This window comes from Coregonus lavaretus (genome assembly GCF_964263955.1).
Source record: "Coregonus lavaretus genome assembly, chromosome: 9".
NCBI lineage: Eukaryota > Metazoa > Chordata > Actinopteri > Salmoniformes > Salmonidae > Coregonus > Coregonus lavaretus.
In genome coordinates, this window is record NC_139996.1 from 55,124,525 (window position 1) to 55,144,034 (window position 19,510).

General features: G+C 46.2%; 1 protein-coding gene across 1 annotated transcript in view; it reads right to left on the bottom strand.

Annotated features, from left to right (window-relative positions):
* The window catches only part of fcsk (fucose kinase), a 45,731-nt gene extending 27,917 nt beyond the window's left edge, over positions 1 to 17,814 (bottom strand). Inside the window, exon 1 of the mRNA XM_084168474.1 lies at positions 17,476 to 17,814. Within this exon, the coding sequence (XP_084024600.1) occupies positions 17,476 to 17,557 (82 nt within the window). The 5' untranslated portion in view covers positions 17,558 to 17,814. The remainder of the gene's footprint in view (positions 1 to 17,475) is intronic.
* Between the last annotated feature and the right edge of the window lie 1,696 nt (positions 17,815 to 19,510).

Sequence of the window (19,510 nt, forward strand, 5' to 3'; positions counted from 1 at the left end):
TGAATACTTTCCGTAGGCACTACATGAACAAAAGTATGTGGAAAACATCTCATTCCAAAATCATGGGCATTAATATGGAGTTGGTCCCCCCTTTGCTGCTATAATAGCCTCCACTCTTCTGGGAAGGCTTTCCACTAGATGTTGGAACATTGCTGCAGGGACTTGCTTCCATTCAGCCACAAGAGCATTAGTCAGGTCAGGCACTGATGTTGGCCGATTAGGCCTGGGTCGCAGTCGGCGTTCCAATTCATCCCAATGGTGTTCGATAGGGTTGAGGTTAGGGCTCTGTGCAGTCAAGTTCTTCGACACCGATCTCGACAAACCATTTCTGTATGGACCTCGCTTTGTGCACGGGGGCATTGTCATGCTGAAACAGGAAAGGGCCTTCCCCACACTGTTGCTACAAAGTTGGAACCACAGAATCGTCTAGAATGTCATTGTATGGTGTAGCGTTAAGATTTCCCTTCACTGAAACTAAGGGGCCCGAACCATGAAAAACAGCCCCATACCATTATTCCTCCTCCACCAAACTGTACAGTTGGCACTGGGGCAGGTAGTGTTCTAATGGCATCCGCCAAACCCAGATTCATCCGTCGGGACTGCCAGATGGTGAACCGTGATTCAAGGCTCTGTGCAGGATTTCGCCACACTCCTTCCCCATGAAAAAAGAGCCTGTAGAAACAGAGAGGATGCACGCTTTGGCAGGTTCATGTTCATACTACACAAAACCAGGGAAGTCAACAGGGTCCTCTAAGAAGAATTCCTGCAGGTGTTGCTTTTGCCTGCGATCCAGCTCTTCTGCCGTAGGGTAGCAGGGCTCTAGGTCAACAACAGGCACCGTCCTGACATCTTCCCCCGTGTTCTCCAAAGAGACCAAGTAGTTTACCGGGCCCTGCTGCACCACATAGAAAGGACCTTTCCATCTCGAAGCTAGCTTTGCAGTGAACTGCTTGGACGCATTTGACAGATTATGAGAACGGACCCAGACACGAGACTAGGGTGAGAAACACATGTCTCTTCTATGTTTGTCATAGTTTCTGAGCTGTCGTTGTTTGGCTTTGATTCTGCTAGCCTCCACTCTGGCTAGCAAGGTATGGTGGTGGTGGACTGCATCAAATGCTGGGCAGTCAAGTGAAACGAGGGGAATTTGGAAGGTTCTCTCCATCTGACCTTTTAGTGTCTCCCCAGGTGGAGTTTGGTGGGAGTGACCCCAGAAGTCTCCTGGACCGCAGAGTTCAGTACAAAGCGATACTCAGGAAGATGCTGATCCCCCACAAAGTAATCATCCCCTTCAGGGTGCGATTTACCCTCTCGCCAGGTTGGTCTGAGGATGGTAGGCAGTGGTCAGCTTGGCAACTACACCCCAGTAGGTACAGAGCTCTTTGTAGATTCCAGACATGAACTGTGGTCCTCGGTCAGAGAGAATCTGGTCTGGAATCACGAATCTGGTAAAGACCTCCATTCGCAAAATTAGATCAATGGCGGATGCAGTGGCTTTGCGGAGTGGAAACAACTCCACCCAGTGTGTGTAGTAGTCCACTACCACCAATAAGAATTAATTCCAGGTCCCCCGACTGGGAGGAAAATTCCCAGCATTTCATTGGGATGGTTCACAACGGTCTGCTGCAGTTTCCCGGCAGGTCTGCCAATGTCTGGTTTGTATTTCTGGCAGACTTCACACTGCTGTACAAACATCTTGGTATCAACCCATATGCCTGGCCAGTACACCACCTCCTGTAATCTTCGGTAGGTTAGAGGGGATGAAGACACGGTAATGGGTGCAGTGTGTTCCATCTCCTCTTGGAGTTTTTCGATACACTTTATCCTGAATTATGCAGAACTTCTCACTGAAGCGGCCCTTCGAGTCTTCCTCAGACAGACTCGTGGATCTCCATGATGGCGGCATCATTTCTCTGTGCTCTCCACACACACTCATCATCCAGAGGGAAAGAATCATCCAGACACTTAGCAGTAGTGTAAGTGCTGCACAATGGAGGACAGACGTTGGCGGTCTCTGTAATCCGAGAGAGGGCATCTGGTACAACATTCAGTTTTCCTTTGCGATACTCAATGATGAAGTCAAACCTCTGGAGTCTGATAGACCAGCGAATGAGACAGCTGTTGGTCTTGCCTGATGCCAGAACCCACTGCAGAGCAGCGTGTTCTGTGACAACGTTGAAGACCTTGGCCTCCAAATAGTAGCTCCATTTCTCCAGAGCCCAGACCACAGCGAGGCACACCAGTTCAGTCGTTGACTAATTCCTCTAGGCGGAATTAAGGGTGAGATTTGCATAGGTAAGAATTTATTCTGTTCCAGGTCCTGTTGGTTGAGCAAAGACTGCTCCGAGTCATGTTTGACTTGCATCTATGTACATTATGAAATTATCATTCAGCTTAGGATGTCCAAGCACTGGAGGAGTGATGAGACTGTTTTTGAGTGCTTCAAATGCGCTCTGGCATGCAGGAGTCCATTGGAACTTCACCCCCTTCTTCTTAAGGTGGTTGAGTGGTTCGGCGACCTTTGAAAAGTCAGGCACAAACCTGTGGTACCATCCAGCCATACCCAGGAAGCGCTGAACAACCTTCAGAGATGTGGAAATTGGGAACTCCAGCATATGTGGCTGGATCTGCATGGATACCTTCTGCATTAAACACATGACCAAGGAACTTGAGTTCAGGCAAGCAGAAATGACACTTCTTCAAGATCAGGCTCAAAGCTGCAGCCTTTAGTCTGTCGAAGACGGACTGTATGTCTTGCAGATGATCAGCAACAGAGGAATAGATTATGATGTCATCCAGATTCACAAGACAATTGCAGTGCCTTCAGAAAGTATTCACACCCCTTCACTTTTTCCCACATTTTCTTGTGTTACAGCCTGAATGGATTTTTTTTTACTGGCCTATATACACAATACCCCATAATATCAAATTGGAATTATGTTTTTCGAAATTTTTACAAATTAATTAAAAATGAAAAGCTGAAATGTCTTGAGTCAATACGTTTTTTATTTTAGTTTTTTTTATTTCACCTTTATTTAACCAGGTAAGCCAGTTGAGAACAAGTTCTCATTTACAACTGTGACCTGGCCAAGATAAAGCAAAGCAGTCCGATAAAAACAACAACACAGAGTTGCATATGGGGTAAAACAAAACATAAGGTAAAAAATATAACAGAAAATATATATACAGTGTGTGCAAATGTAGCAAGTTATGGAGGTAAGGCAATAAATAGGCCATAGTGCAAAATAATTACAATTAGTATTAACACTGGAATGATAGATGTGCAAGAGATGATGTGCAAATAGAGATACTGGGGTGCAAATGAGCAAAATAAATAACAATATGGGGATGAGGTAGTTGAGTGGGCTAATTTCAGAAGGGCTGTGTACAGGTGCAGTGATCGGTAAGGTGCTCTGACAACTGACGCTTAAAGTTAGTGAGGGAGATAAGAGCCTCCAGCTTCAGAGATTTTTGCAGTTCGTTCCAGTCATTGGCAGCAGAGAACTGGAAGGAATGGCGGCCAAAGGAGGTGTTGGCTTTGGGGATGACCAGTGAGATATACCTGCTGGAGCGCATACTACGGGTGGGTGTTGCTATGGTGACCAATGAGCAAAGATAAGGCGGAGATTTGCCTAGCAGTGATTTATAGATGGCCTGGAGCCAGTGGGTTTGGCGACGAATATGTAGTGAGGACCAGCCAACAAGAGCGTACAGGTCACAGTGGTGGGTAGTATATGGGGCTTTGGTGACAAAACGGATGGCACTGTGATAGACTACATTCAATTTGCTGAGTAGAGTGTTGGAGGCTATTTTGTAAATGACATCGCCGAAGTCAAGGATCGGTAGGATAGTCAGTTTTACGAGGGCATGTTTGGCAGCATGAGTGAAGGAGGCTTTGTTGCGAAATAGGAAGCCGATTCTAGATTTAACTTTGGATTGGAGATGCTTAATGTGAGTCTGGAAGGAGAGTTTACAGTCTAACCAGACACCTAGGTATTTGTAGTTGTCCACATACTCTAGGTCAGACCCGTCGAGAGTAGTGATTGTAGTTGGGTGGGCGGGTGCCAGCAGCGTTTGATTGAAGAGCATGCATTTAGTTTTACTAGTGTTTAAGAGCAGTTGGAGGCTACTGAAGGAGTGTTGTATGGCATTGAAGCTCATTTGGAGGTTTGTTAACACAGTGTCCAATGAAGGGCCAGATGTATACAAAATGGTGTTGTCTGCGTAGAGCTGGATCTGAGAGTCACCAGCAGCAAGAGCGACATCATTGATATACACAGAGAAAAGAGTCGGCCCAATAATTGAACCCTGTGGCACCCCCATAGAGACTGCCATAGGTCCAGACAACAGGCCCTCCGATTTGACACATTGAACTCTATCTGAGAAGTAGTTGGTGAACCAGGCGAGGCAGTCATTTGAGAAACCAAGGCTATTTAGTCTGCCAATAAGAATGCAGTGGTTGACAGAGTCGAAAGCCTTGGCCAGGTCGATGAAGACGGCTGCACAGTACTGTCTATTATCGATTGCGGTTATAATATTGTTTAGGACCTTGAGCGTGGCTGCGGTGCACCCATGACCAGCTCGGAAACCGGATTGCATAGCGGAGAAGGTATGGTGGGATTCCAAATGGTCGGTGATCTGTTTGTTAACTTGGCTTTCAAAAACTTTCGAAAGGCAGGGCAGGATGGATATAGGTCTGTAACAGTTTGGATCTTGAGTGTCACCCCCTTTGAAGAGGGGGATGACCGCGGCAGCTTTCCAATCTTTGGGGATCTCAGACGTTACGAAAGAGAGGTTGAACAGGCTAGTAATAGGGGTTGCGACAATTTCGGCGGCTATTTTTAGAAAGAAAGTGTCCAGATTGTCTAGCTCTTTCAGAACATCAGCTGTCTGAATTTGTGTGAAGGAGAAGTGGGGAGGGCATGGGCAAGTTGCAGCGGAGGGTGCAGTGCTGGTGGCCGGGGTAGTGGTAGCCAGGTGGAAAGCATGGCCAGCCGTAGCAAAATGCTTGTTGAAATTCTCGATTATTATAGATTTATCGGTGGTGATAGTGTTTCCTAGCCTCAGTGCAGTGGGCAGCTGGGAGGAGGTGCTCTTATTCTCCATGGACTTTACAGTGTCCCAAAACTTTTTGGAGTTAGTGCTACAGGATGCAAATTTCTGTTTGAAAAAGCTAGCCTTTGCTTTCCTAACTTCTTGTGTATATTGGTTCCTAACTTCTCTGAAAAGTTGCATATCGCGGGGGCTATTCGATGCTAATGCAGTACGCCACAGGATGTTTTTGTGCTGGTCAAGGGCAGTCAAGTCTGAGGAGAACCAGGGGCTATATCTGTTCTTAGTTCTGAATTTTTTGAATGGGGCATGCTTATTTAAGATTGAGAGGAAAGCACTTTTAAAGAACAACCAGGCATCCTCTACTGACGGAATGAGATCAATATCCATCCAGGATACCTGGGCCAGGTCAATTAGGAAGGCCTGCTAGCTAAAGTGTTTTAGGGAGCGTTTGACAGTGATGAGGGGTGGTCGTTTGACCGCGGACCCGTTACGGACGCAGGCAATAAGGCAGTGATCGCTGAGATCCTGGTTGAAGACAGCGGAGGTGTATTTAGAGGGTAAGTTAGTCAGGATGATATCTATGAGGGTGCCCATGTTTACGGATTTAGGGTTGTACCTGGTAGGTTCCTTGATAATTTGTGTGAGATTGAGGGCATCTAGTTTGGATTGTAGGATGGCCGGGGTGTTAAGCATATCCCAGTTTAGGTCACCAAGCAGTACGAACTCTGAGGATAGATGGGGGCAATCAATTCACATATGGTGTCCAGTGCACAGCTGGGGGCTGAGGGGGGTCTGTAGCAAGCGGCAGTGAGAGACTTATTTCTGGAAAGGTGGATTTTTAGAAGTAGGAGCTCAAACTGTTTGGGCACAGACCTGGATAGTATGATATAGCTCTGCAGGCTCTCTCTACAGTAGATTGCAACTCCACCCCCTTTGGCAGTTCTATCTAGACGAAAAATGTTGTAGTTGGGGATGGACATTTCTGAATTTTTGGTGGCCTTCCTAAGCCAGGATTCAGACACTGCTAGAACATCAGGGTTGGTGGAGTGTGCTAACGCAGTGAATAACTCAAACTTAGGAAGGAGGCTTCTGTTGTTAACGTGCAGAAAACCAAGGCTTTTACGGTTACAGAAGTCAACAAATGATAACTCCTGGGGAGTAGGAGTGATACTGGGGGCTGCAGGGCCTGGGTTAGCCTCTACATCACCAGAGGAACAGAGGGGGACTAGAATAAGGATATGGCTAAAGGCTTTAAGAACTGGTCTTCTAGAATGTTGGGTACAGAGAATAAAGGGGGCAGATTTCTGGGCATTGTAGAATAGATTCAGGGCATTATGTACAGACAAGGATATGGAAGGATATGAGTACAGTGGAGGTAAACCTAAGCGTTGGGTAACAATGAAAGAGATAGCATCACTGGAGGCACCGATTGAGCCGGTCTCTGCGTGTATGGGGGGGGTGGAACAAAGGAGCTATTTGAGGCAGTTTGAGAATGACTTGGGGTTCTATATTGAAATTGTATAATAAGAACTAACTGGAACAGCAATAGGCAAGGCATATTGACATGGGAGAGAGGAATAAAGCAATCACAGGTGTTATTAGAGAGAGCTAAGACAACAACTGGTAATGGCGCTGAAAGTTTGGGCTGAGGCTAAACAGATAAACAGGACAGGGTACCGTGTAAAGGAACAGTCCAGCAGGCATCAGCTGTGCAGCTGAGTGGTCATAAGGTCCAGTGAACAGCAATATGTGAGTCCGAGAGCAGTTTGAATTGGTGCTAAAGCACAGCGAGCAGGAAGCACGGCTGTTGTTTGCGTGTGCTAGCGGGCTGGGGCTAGCAGATGGATCTTCGTGGTCGTTGCAACGGGAAGCCTGTTGAAACCACAGACGATTACGTCGGCAGACCAGTCGTGATGGATCGGCTGGGCTCTGTGTCGACTCTAGGAGGTCCCGTCCGGTTGACAGAGAGGTAGATAGCCGGAAGATGTGCCTGACTCGAGGCTAGCTCCAGGCTGATTAGCCAACAACAACATTCATTTGGTTGCAGCTAACTAGTTGCGATGATCAGGTGTTAAAGGTCCAGTGATTTAGTGATTCCGGCAGAAAATCGAATATGTTCTGGGTCGATAATGCGCTGTGCAGACAGTGCAGACTGGCCGATAATAGTCCAGGCTAGAGCTGGCTGGTAGGTAGTGCAGGCCACGGACAATGGTGAAAAACCGCTAACGGTGGCTAATAGCAAGTAGGTAGTTAGCTGGCTACTCCCGTCCAGTAGACAAAGAGGTAGATAGCCGGGATATGGGCCTGGCTCAAGGCTAACTGGTGCTTGCTTCGGGGGCAGTGGTGATTAGCCTACAGCAACATCCATTCAGTTGCGGCTAGCTAGTTGCGATCCGGTGTTAGGGTCCAGTGATTCCAGCAGAAAATCCTATGTTCTGGGTGAAAACCGCTAACGGTGGCTAATAGCAAGTAGCTAGTTTCAACTGGAGATTCTAGATAAAGGTGATTAAATAATAGAATCCATTCCACATTGAGTGAGGCGGGTTGCAGGAAAGTATATTTAGTAGAAGGATGAAAAGTGTGATAGGGAAATATGTACGAAAAATACAAAAAAATACAAACAGGCTTTTACACGGACACACAACAAAGAACACGACCGCACTGCTACGCCATCTTGGATCTATGTGTATTCAATCCTTTTGTTATGGCAAGGCTAAATAAGTTCAGAAGTAAACATTTGCATAACAAGTCACATAATAAGTTTCATGGATTCACTCTGTTTGCAATAATAGTGTTAAACATGATTTTTGAATTACCTTATCGCTGTACCCCACAAATACAATTATCAGTAGGGTCCCTCAGTAGAGCAGTGAATTTCAAATACAGATTCAACCACAAAGACCAGTGAGATTTTCCAATGTGTCGCAAAGACTGGCACCTATTGGTAGATAAAATAAAATAAAAAAGACACTGAATATCCCTTTGAGCATGGTGAAGTTATCAATTATACTTTGGATGGTGTATCAATACACCCAGTCACTACAAAGATACAGGCGTCCTTCCTAACTCAGTTGCTGGAGAGGAAGGAAACCTCTCATGGATTTCACCATGAAGCCAATGGTGACTTCAAAAACAGTTAGAGTTTAATGGCTGTGATAGGAGAAAACTGAGGACGGATCAACAACATTGTAGTTACTCCACAATACTAACCTAATTGACAGAGTGAAAAGAAGGAAGCCTGTACAGAATAAAAATATTCCAAAACATGCATCCTGTTTACAACAAGCCACTAAAGTAACACTGCAAAATATGTGTCAAAACAATTAACTTTTTGTCCTGAATACAAAGTGTTATGTTTGGGGCAAATCCAATTCAACACATTACTGAGTACCATTCTCCATATTTTCAAGCATAGTGGTGGCTGCATCATGTATGCTTTTATTCATTAAGTACTTGGGAGTTTTTCAAGATAAAAAAGAAACAGAATGGAGCTAAGCACAGGCAAAATCCAGTCTGCTTTCCACCAAACAATGGGAGATTCATTCACCTTTCAGCAGGACAATAACCTAAAATACAAGGCCAAATCTGCACCGGAGTTGCTTACCAAGAATGTGAAGGTTCCTGAGTGGCAGAGTTACTCTTTTGACTTCAATCTACTTGGAAAATATATGGCAAGACCTGAAAATGGTTGTCTAGCAATGATCAACAAACAGTTTGACAGAGTTTGACAATTTTAGAAAAGAGTAATGGGCAAATGTTGCACAGTCCAAGTGTGGAAAGCTCTTAGAGTCTTACCCAGAAAGACTCACAGCTGTAATCAATGGCAAAGTTGCTTTTACATTTACATTTTAGTCATTTAGCAGACGCTCTTATCCAGAGCGACTTACAGTTAGTGAATACATATTTTTTATTTTATACTGGCCCCCCGTGGTATTGGCTCAGGGGTGTGAATACTTACTTAAATGAGGTAGCACATTTACTGAAAATGAAATACTTTGTCATTTTGTGGTATTGTGTATAGATGGATGAACAATTTTTATTTAATCCATTTTGAATTCAGGCTGTAACACAACAAGATTTGGAATATGTCAAGGGGTATGAATACTTTCTGAAGTCACTGTATGGCTCTGTAACTTTCTCAGTCATCATTATGCACGATTCATTCGGGATTATCCGTAATCATCGTAGCATCCACATTAATGTGGAAGTGTTCAGAAGAAACATTCTATTCTTATTTCCAATAAAAGTGACTCCAAAATTACACAACACATTATTTACCATTCATTTCTATTGGGAACAACAATCTGAAACATAACCAAAACAAACTGGAAATGCATCCAACAAGTTTGTAGAGTCACAAGCTTGCGTTCTAAGAATATATACAATTGGTAAGCAACTCCGGTGCAGATTTGGCCTTGTATTTTAGGTTATTACAGTCTTGTCCCATCGCTGCAACTCCCGAACAGACTCGGGATAGGCGAAGGTCGAGAGCCATGCGTCCTCCGAAACACGACCCTGCCAAGCCGCACTGCTTCTTCACACACTGCTCGCTTAACCCGGAAGCCAGCTGCACCAGTGTCGGAGGAAACACTGTACAACTGGCAACCGTGTCAGCATGCATGCGCCTGGCCCGCCACAGGAGTCGCTAGAGCGCGATGGGACAAGGACATCCCGGCCGGCCAAACCCTCCCCTAACCCGGACAACGCTGTGCCAATTGTGCGCCGCCTCATGGGTCTCCCGGTCGCGGCCGGCTGCAGTGCCTTAGACTGCTGCGCCACTCGGGAGGCACTCAAAAACTAAACTTTTGAATACACAAGTGAATTGGTCCAAATACTTATGACACCTTCAAATGGGGGGACCATACACATAAAGTGCTTTCATTTCTAAACAGTGAAACAGATGAAAATACCCTCAAATAAAAGGTGACATTATGTACTGTATTTTTGTATCTGACAGCTCATTCAATGAGTACATAGTAGACTGTGTAAACCTGTGTGAAGATAGCCACAATAAGGATTAGCAACAATATTGGAATTTGCAGTTAAAAAATAAATTCAAAATGTATTGGTCGCGTACACATATTTTGCATTTGCTACTGCGGGTGTAGCGAAATTCTATGTTCCTAGCTCCAACAGTGCAGTAATTCTGAACAACAAAAAATATTACACACAAAAAATATAGAAATATTAGGACGAGCAATGTCAAAGTCTGGAATATAAATATATGATGGTTTGTATAGACATTATGGACAGTATATGAATAGAAAAGGTGTGTACAGCAGTAGTTATATAGGATGAGCCTTGACTAGAATACAGTATATATACAGTGCATTCGGAAAGTATTCAGACCCCTTGACTTTTTCCACATTTTGTTAGGTTACAGGCTAATTCTATAAATAGTTTTTTTCCCTCATCAAATCGACACACAATACCCCATAATGACAAAGCAAAACTGGTTTTTAGACATTTTTGCTAATTAAAAAAAGTAATAAAAATAGAAATATCACATTTACATAAGTATTCAGACCCTTTATTCTGTACTTTTTTGAAGCACCTTTGGCAGCAATTACAGCCTTGAGTTTTCTTGGGTATGACGCTACAAGCTTGACACACCTGTATTTGGGGAGTTTCTCCAATTCATCTCTGCAGATCCTCTCAAGCTCTGTCAGCTTGGATGGGGAGCGTTGCTGCATAGCTATTTTCAGGTCTCTTCAGAGATCTTCGATCGGGTTCAAGTCTGGGCTCTGGCTGGGCCACTCAAGGATATTCAGAGACTTGTCCCGAAGCCACGCCTGCGTTGTATTGAATGTGTGCTTAGGGTCGTTGTCCTGTTGGAAGGTGAACCTTCGCCCCAGTCTGAGGTCCTGAGCACTCTGGAGCAGGTTTTCACCAAGGATCTCCCTGTACTTTGCTCCGTTCATTTTTGCCTTGATCCTGACTTGTCTCCCAGTCCCTGCCGCTGAAAAACATCCCCACAGCATGATGCTGCCACCACCATCCTTCGCCATACGAATGGTGCCAGGTTTCCTCCAGAAGTTACGCTTGGCATTCAGGCCAAAGAGTTCAATCTTGGTTTTATCAGACCAAATCATCTTGTTTCTCATGGTCTGAGAGTCTTTAGGTGCCTTTTGGCAAACTCCAAGCAGGCTGTCATGTGCCTTTTACTGAGGAGTGGCTTCCGTCTGGCCACTCTACCATAAAGGCCTGATTGGTGGAGTGCTGCAGAGATGGTTGTGTTTCTGGAAGGTTCTCCCATCTCCACAGAGGAATTCTAGAGCTCTGTCAGAGTGACCATCGGGTTCTTGGTCCCCTCCCTGACCAAGGCCATTCTCCCCCGACTGCTCAGTTTGGCCGGGCAGCCAGTTCTAGGTAGTCTTGGTGGTTCCAAACTTCTTCCATTTAAGAATGAGGGAGGCCACTGTGTTTTTGGGGACCTTCAATGCTGCAGAAATTATTTGGTACCCTTCCCCAGATCTGTTCCTCGATACAATCCTGTCTTGGAGCTCTACGGACAATTCCTTCGACCTCATGGCTTGGTTTTTGCTCTGACATGCACTGTCAACTGTGGGACCTTATATAGACAGGTGGGTGCCTTTTCAAATCATGTCCAATCAATTGAATTTACCACAGGTGGACTCCAATCAAGTTGTAGAAACATCTCAAGGATGGTCAATGGAAACAGAATGAACCTGAGTTCAATTTCGAGCCTAATAGCAAAGGGTCTGAATACTTATGTAAATAAGGTATCTGTTTTTTATTTTTAAAACATTTGCAAAACTTTCTAAAAACATGTTTTTGCTTCATCATTATGGGGTATTGTGTGTAGATTGCTGAGGATTTTTATTTATTTAATCCATTTTAGAATGGATTACGCTTGAGAGTACCTGTAATTACACCAGCTAGCTGCCTACAATAATTACATACAATAATGCCTACCATTCAGCTGTTTTTCTAACCGCATTGTCTGAAGCATTAACGTTAGGTAGTAAGTAGCTACTGTGCTTGAAATGTAGCTAACTTGTTGCTACATGGATAGCTACTAAACAATAGCTGGAACGACCTAGCGAACAGACGCGAACTGGCTGAATCGATTCAGTGGCTAGCTTTGCACTTGGCTAGCTAACAGTAGCTGCTAGGGGTAAGTTATAACCTACCTTTGTGTTTTGTTTTTACATACTGGTAGCCAGAGTCGTTCAAGGGAATTCGGGACATGGGTGACGAGTTAACGTTAGCTTGGCTCTCGCTATGTGTTCGTGCCGTGGGAGGACGGGTTTCTTCGTTGGCAGAAAGCAATGGCTAGCTAGTATGCTAACTATTCTAGCTAACTAACTGGCTGAATAAGTTGACGACGGACTCGCTCAAGCTGTCGGGACTAACCCACAACGTTAGACACGGACACGAATGATCTGCTTGGCGTGTTGACACACTGGTGGTTTGTTGTGGCCGAGTATTGGTGCTAAACCGTGTTGTTGGAGCCCGGCATGCTAGTTGGCTGTGGCGTCATATGACTAGGTGCCCTGGACGGTTTTCACGGAAGAATACTGTACCAAGTTAGCTAGCTGAATAAACTAAGTTAGTCTATTCCTAGAAAACATTGAACCGCTGTAGTTTACAAAAATTATAGTTTCTGAGGTGGAAGTTGGGAGAGTTATATTTGGGTGTTTCAGTGAAACGTAAGTGAGGGAGGCCCCGCTCTCTCGCTTTCCTAGATGTTTAGTTCATTTCATTCCGATCTCCTATGCATTATTGTAGCCATTTTCTGTAGCCTGTCAACTATGCCTCTGTCTATCCCTGTTCTCTCCTCTCCGCACAGGTTATACAAACGCCTCACACCACGTGGCTGCTGCCTCTCTAACCTGGTGGTCCCTGCACGCACGACCAACGTGGAGTTCCAGGTCTCCGGCAGCCTCTGGAACTGCCGTTCTGCGGCCAACAAGGCAGAGTTCATCTCAGCCTATGCTACCCTCCAGTCCCTCGACTTCTTGGCACTGACGGAAACATGGATTACCACTGAAAACACTGCTACTCCTACTGCTCTCTCCTCGTCTGACCATGTGTTCTCACATACCCGAGAGCATCTGGTCAGCGGGGTGGTGGCACAGGAATCCTCATCTCTCCCAAGTGGACATTCTCTCTTTTTCCCCTGACCCATCTGTCTATCTCCTCATTTGAATTCCATGCTGTCACAGTCACTAGCCCATTCAAGCTTAACATCCTTGTCATTTATCGCCCTCCAGGTTCCCTTGGAGAGTTCATCAATGAGCTTGACGCCTTGATAAGTTCCTTTCCTGAGGATGGCTCACCCCTCACAGTTCTGGGTGACTTCAACCTCCCTACGTCTACCTTTGACTCTCTGCCTCCTTCTTTCCACACCTCTCCTCTTTTGACCTCACCCTCTCACCGTCCCCCCCTACTCACAAGGCAGGCAATACGCTTGACCTCATCTTTACTAGATGCTGTTCTTCTACTAATCTCACTGCAACTCCCCTCCATGTCTCCGACCACTACTTTGTATCCTTTTCTCTCTCGCTCTCCTCCAACACTACTCACTCTGCCCCTACTCAGATGGTAATGCGCCGTCGCAACCTTCGCTCTCTCTCTCCCGCTACTCTCTCCTCTTCCATCCTATCATCTCTTCCCTCTGCTCAATCCTTCTCCCTCCAATCTCCTGATTCTGCCTCCTCAACCCTCCTCTCCTCCCTTTCTGCATCCTTTGACTCTCTATGTCCCCTATCCTCCCAGCCGGCTCGGTCCTCCCCTCCTGCTCCGTGGCTTGACGACTCATTGCGAGCTCACAGAACAGGGTTCCGGGCAGCCGAGCGGAAATGGAGGAAAACTAGACTCCCTGCGGACCTGGCATCTTTTCACTCCCTCCTCTCTACATTTTCTTCATCTGTTTCTGCTGCTAAAGCCACTTTCTACCACTCTAAATTCCAAGCATCTGCCTCTAACCCTAGGAAGCTCTTTGCCACCTTCTCCTCCCTGCTGAATCCTACTCCCCCTCCCCCCTCCTCCCTCTCTGTGGATGACTTTGTCAACCATTTTGAAAAGAAGGTTGACGACATCCGATCCTCGTTTGTTAAGTCAAATGACACTGCTGGTCCTGCTCACACTGCCCTACCCTATGCTTTGACTTCTTTCTCCCCTCTCTCTCCAGATGAAATCTTGCGACTTGTGACGGCCGGCCGCCCAACAACCTGCCCGCTTGACCCTATCCCCTCCTCTCTTCTCCAGACCATCTCCGGTGACCTTCTCCCTTACCTCACCTCGCTCATCAACTCATCCTTGACCGCTGGCTATGTCACTTCCGTCTTCAAGAGAGCGAGAGTTGCTCCCCTTCTCAAAAAACCAACACTCGATCCCTCCGATGTCAACAACTACAGACCAGTATCCCTTCTTTATTTTCTCTCCAAAACTCTTGAGTGTGCCGTCTTTAGCCAACTCTTTTGCTATCTCTCTCAGAATGACCTTCTTGATCCAAACCAGTCAGGTTTCAAGACTGGTCATTCAACTGAGACTGCTCTTCTCTGTGTCACGGAGGCACTGCTAAAGATAACTCTCTCTCTCCTCTGCTCTTGTCCTTCTAGACCTGTCTGCTGCCTTTGATACTGTGAACCATCAGATCCTCCTCTCCACCCTCTCCGAGTTGGGCATCTCCGGCGCGGCTCACTCTTGGATTGCGTCCTACCTGACCGGTCGCTCCTACCAAGTGGCGTGGTGAGAATCTGTCTCCGCACCACGTGCTCTCACCACTGGTGTCACCCAGGGCTCAGTTCTAGGCCCTCTCCTATTCTCGCTATACACCGAGTCACTTGGCTCTGTCATATCCTCACATGGCCTCTCCTATCATTGCTACGCAGACGACACACAACTAATCTTCTCCTTTCCCCCTTCTGATAACCAGGTGGCAAATCGCATCTCTGCATGTCTGGCAGACATATCAGTATGGATGACGGATCACCACCTCAAGCTGAACCTTGGCAAGACGGAGCTGCTCTTCCTACCGGGGAAGGACTGCCTGTTCCATGATCTCGCCATCACGGTTGACAACTCCGTTGTGTCCTCCTCCCAGAGTGCGAAGAGCCTTGGCGTGACCCTGGACAACACCCTGTTGTTCTCCGCTAACATCAAGGCGGTGACCCGATCCTGTAGGTTCATGCTCTACAACATTCGGAGAGTACAACCCTGCCTTACACAGGAAGCGGCACAGGTCCTAATCCAGGCACTTGTCATCTCCCGTCTGGATTACTGCAACTCGCTGTTGGCTGGGCTCCCTGCCTGTGCCATTAAACCCCTACAACTCATCCAGAATGCTGCAGCCCGTCTGGTGTTCAACCTTCCCAAGTTCTCTCATGTCACCCCGCTCCTCCGCACACTCCACTGGCTTCCAGTTGAAGCTTGCATCTGCTACAAGACCATGGTGCTTGCCTACGGAGCTGTGAGGGGAACGCACCTCCATACCTTAAGGCTCTGATCAGTCCCTACACCCAAACGAGGGCATTGCGTTCATCCACCTCTGGCCTGCTGGCCCCCCTACCTCTTGGGAAGCACAGTTCCCGCTCAGCCCAGTCAAAACTGTTCACTGCTCTGGCACCCCAATGGTGGAACAAGCTCCCTCACGACGCCAGGACAGCGGAGTCACTCACCACCTTCCGAAGACACTTGAAACCCCACCTCTTTAAGGAATACCTGGGATAGGATAAAGTAATCCTTCTACCCCCCCCTTACCCCACCCCAAAGAAAGAAAAAAAAACATATTGTAAAGTGGTTATCCCACTGGCTATAAGGTGAATGCACCAATTTGTAAGTCGCTCTGGATAAGAGCGTCTGCTAAATGACGTAAATGTAAATGTGAATAAGGCTGTAACGTAACAAAATGTGGAAAAGGTCAAGGGGTCTAAATACTTTCCGAAGGCACTGTATATGAAGTGGGTAAAACAGTATGTAAACATTATTAAAGTGACCAGTGTTCAATTAATATGTACATAGGGTAGCAATCTCTAAGGTGCAGGGTTAAGTACTGGGTGGTAGCCGGCTAGTGACAGTGACTAAAGTTCAATGCAGGGTGCTGGAAGGAGGCTGGCTAGTGGTGACTATTTAACAGTCTGATGGCCTTGATAGAAGCTGTTTTTCAGTCTCTCGTGTCAGCTTAATGCACCTGTACTGTCTCTGCCTTCTAGATGGTAGCGGAGTGAATGGGCCGTGAACCAAGTGGCTGAGGTCCTTGATGATCTTCTTGGCCTTCCTGTGACACCGGGTTCTGTAGATGTCCTGGAGGGCAGGCGGTGTACCCCCAGTGGTGCGTTGGGCTGATCGCACCACCCTCTGGAGAGCCCTGTGGTTGCGTACGGTGCAGTTGCCATACCAGGTGGTGATACAGCCTGACAGGATGCTCTCAATGGTGCATCTGTAGAAGTTTGTGAGAGTCTTTACGGGCCAAGCCTCCTGAGGTTGAAGAGGCGCTGTTGCACCTTCTTCACCACACGGTCTGTGCGGATGGACCATTTCAGGTTGTCAGTGATGTGCACCCCGAGGAACTCGAAGCTTTTCAACCTCTCTACTGCAGCCCTGTCAATGTGGATGGGGGCGTGCTCCCTCTGCTGTCTCCTGACGTCCACGATCAGCTTCTTCATTTTGTTGACGCTGAGGGAGTAGGCTGTCTCGTCATTGTTGGTAATCAGGCCTACCACTGTTGTGTCGTCTGCAAAATTGATGATTGAGTTGGAGACGTGCGTGGCCACGTAGTCATGGGTGAACAGGGAGTACAGGAGGGGGCTGATCACATACCCTTGTGGGGACCCCGTGTTGAGGATTAGCATAGCGGAGGTGTTGAGTTACACAATCAATTGTTAAATACTTCAGGATGATTTGGACATGAAGCATGAAAATGCTAATATACTGTAGGTACCATTGATTTGAGCCACAAATGCTAAATAGTTAGCATTTGAAACAGTGGACAACAAAATCAACTGTCATACCTTGTCCATAGACAGTTTACAGGGTAAGGAAACAAATGTAATTTTGTAATTTGGGAGTTAAATAATAAGGTATAACTAATCTGAAACAGTAGTGGTCATATAATTTGCGCACAGAAGCAAGCACCAACAAGCTTCGCATGTGCATTGAACGTGGGAAATGCACTTTACAAATTAATTATTATACCAATGCAATTATGCAGTCTAATACATCCACAGTGGGATTTGAATTGTTTTTGAACTGTTCTGTTTTTGTCAAATGTATTTATTATTATTATTCTGTATTTTATTAATAAGTTTAGTAACTTATTCATTAGTAAGCTTAGTAGACTTAGGCCTACAGAAAGTTATGCATGCATCTGGTCTAGTCCTCATCTTTTGCATTATTAACCTACAGTGGGCGACTGTACATTACTGTAAACAAGGACAATAACAAGAGACTCACCTCGTTGAAAGGCATAAACGCTATCTTTATGTTGACAGGTCAGGACTACTACTGTCCAGCTGAACACCTGCTCGCTTGACATGTTGACGTATTTATGACCACACTATTTCTTCCAATTCCGCCACGAAAGTAGGCTACTCTCTTCATACACGGAACATTTAGCCTAATTTTACCAATATAACTAAAAAGCCATTGGCGGAAAGTAACAAGAAGCAAACATTGCCTCTATGCAAACAAGGCTAAAATCCTTCAACAAAGGCAATAGCCAAAGCGACTATGCTGTGCTGCGCTATTCTTGCAACATTGTAGCTCGCGAATCAGTGGAGACGGCTAGATCAACCCTTTGCTCGCCCAGTTCCTTGTGTACAGAGTTTGATACGCTTCATTGTACCACCGTTACTAAACCCAGATGCGCAACGCGAAACTTCCGGGAACGCATGGAAACTGTCAAGGTAGCGTCAGTAGTCTTCTTCTTCGATGGGATTTAACGGCGGTTGGCATCCAATGTTAAAGGTACACTACCGCCACCAGCTAGACGGGGTATTTTGGTATTTTGTATTTTTTTAGGATCCCCATTAGCTGTTGCAAAAGCAGCAGCTACTCCTCCTGGGGTCCACACAAAACATAAAACATGATATAATACAGAACATTAATAGACAAGACAGCTCAAGGACAGAACTACATCAATTTTTAAAATCAATATTACATTTACATAAGTATTCAGACCCTTTACTCAGTACTTTAGGGCGGCAGGTAGCTTAGTGGTTAAGAGCATTGTGCCAGTAACCGAAAGGTCGCTGGTTCTAATCCCCGAGCCGACTAGGTGAAAAATCTGTCGATGTGCCCTTGAGCAAGGCACTTAACCCTATTTGCTCCTGTAAGTCGCTCTGGATAAGAGCGTCTGCTAAATGACCAATTATTATTATTTTATTATTACTTTGTTGAAGCACCTTTGGCAGCGATTACAGCCTCAAGTCTTCTTTGGTATGATGCTATAGGCTTGACACACCTGTATTTGGGGAGTTTCTCCCATTCTTCTTTGTAAATCCTCTCAAGCTCTGTCAGGTTGGATAAGGAGCGTCGATGCACACAGTTATTTTCAGGTCTCTCCAGAGATGTTCGATCGGGTTCAAATCCGGGCTCTGGCTGGGCTACTCAAGGACATTCAGAGACTTGTCCCGAAGCCAATCCTGCGTTGTCTTGGCTGTGTGCTTAGGGTCATTGTCCTGTTGGAAGGTGAACCTTCGCCCCAGTCTGAGGTCCTGAGCACTCTGGAGCAGGTTTTCATCAAGGATCTCTCTGACACAGAAAAACATCCCCACAGCATGCTGCCACCACCATGCTTCACCGTAGGGATGGTGTCAGGTTTCCTCAAGACGTGACGCTTGGCAGTTCAATCTTGGCTTTATCAGACCAGATAATCTTGTTTTATGGTCTGAGGGTCCTTTAGGTGCCTTTTGGCAAACTCCAAGCAGGCTGTCATGTGCCTTTTACTGAGGAGTGGCTTCCGTCTGGCCACTCTACCATAAAGGCCTGATTGGTGGAGTGCTGCAGAGATGGTTGTGTTTCTGGAAGGTTCTCCCATCTCCACAGAGGAACTCTGGAGCTCTGTCAGAGTGACCATCGGGTTCTTGGTCACCTCTCTGACCAAGGCCCTTCTCCCCCGATTGCTCAGTTTGGCTGGGCGGCCAGCTCTAGGAAGAGTCTTGGTGGTTCCAAACTTCTTCCATTTAAGAATGAGGGAGGCCACTGTGTTCTTAGGGACCTTCAATGCTGCAGAAATGTTTTGGTACCCTTCCCCAGATCTGTGCCTTGACACAATCCTGTCTCGGAGCTCTACGGACAATTCCTTCGACCTCATGGCTTGGTTTTTGCTCTGACATGCACTGTCAACTGTGGAACCTTATATAGACAGGTGGGTGCCTTTTCAAATCATGTCCAATCAATTGAATTTACCCCAGGTGGACTCCAATCCAATTGCAGAAACATCTCAAGGATGATTAATGGAAACGGGATGTACCTGAGCTAAATTTCG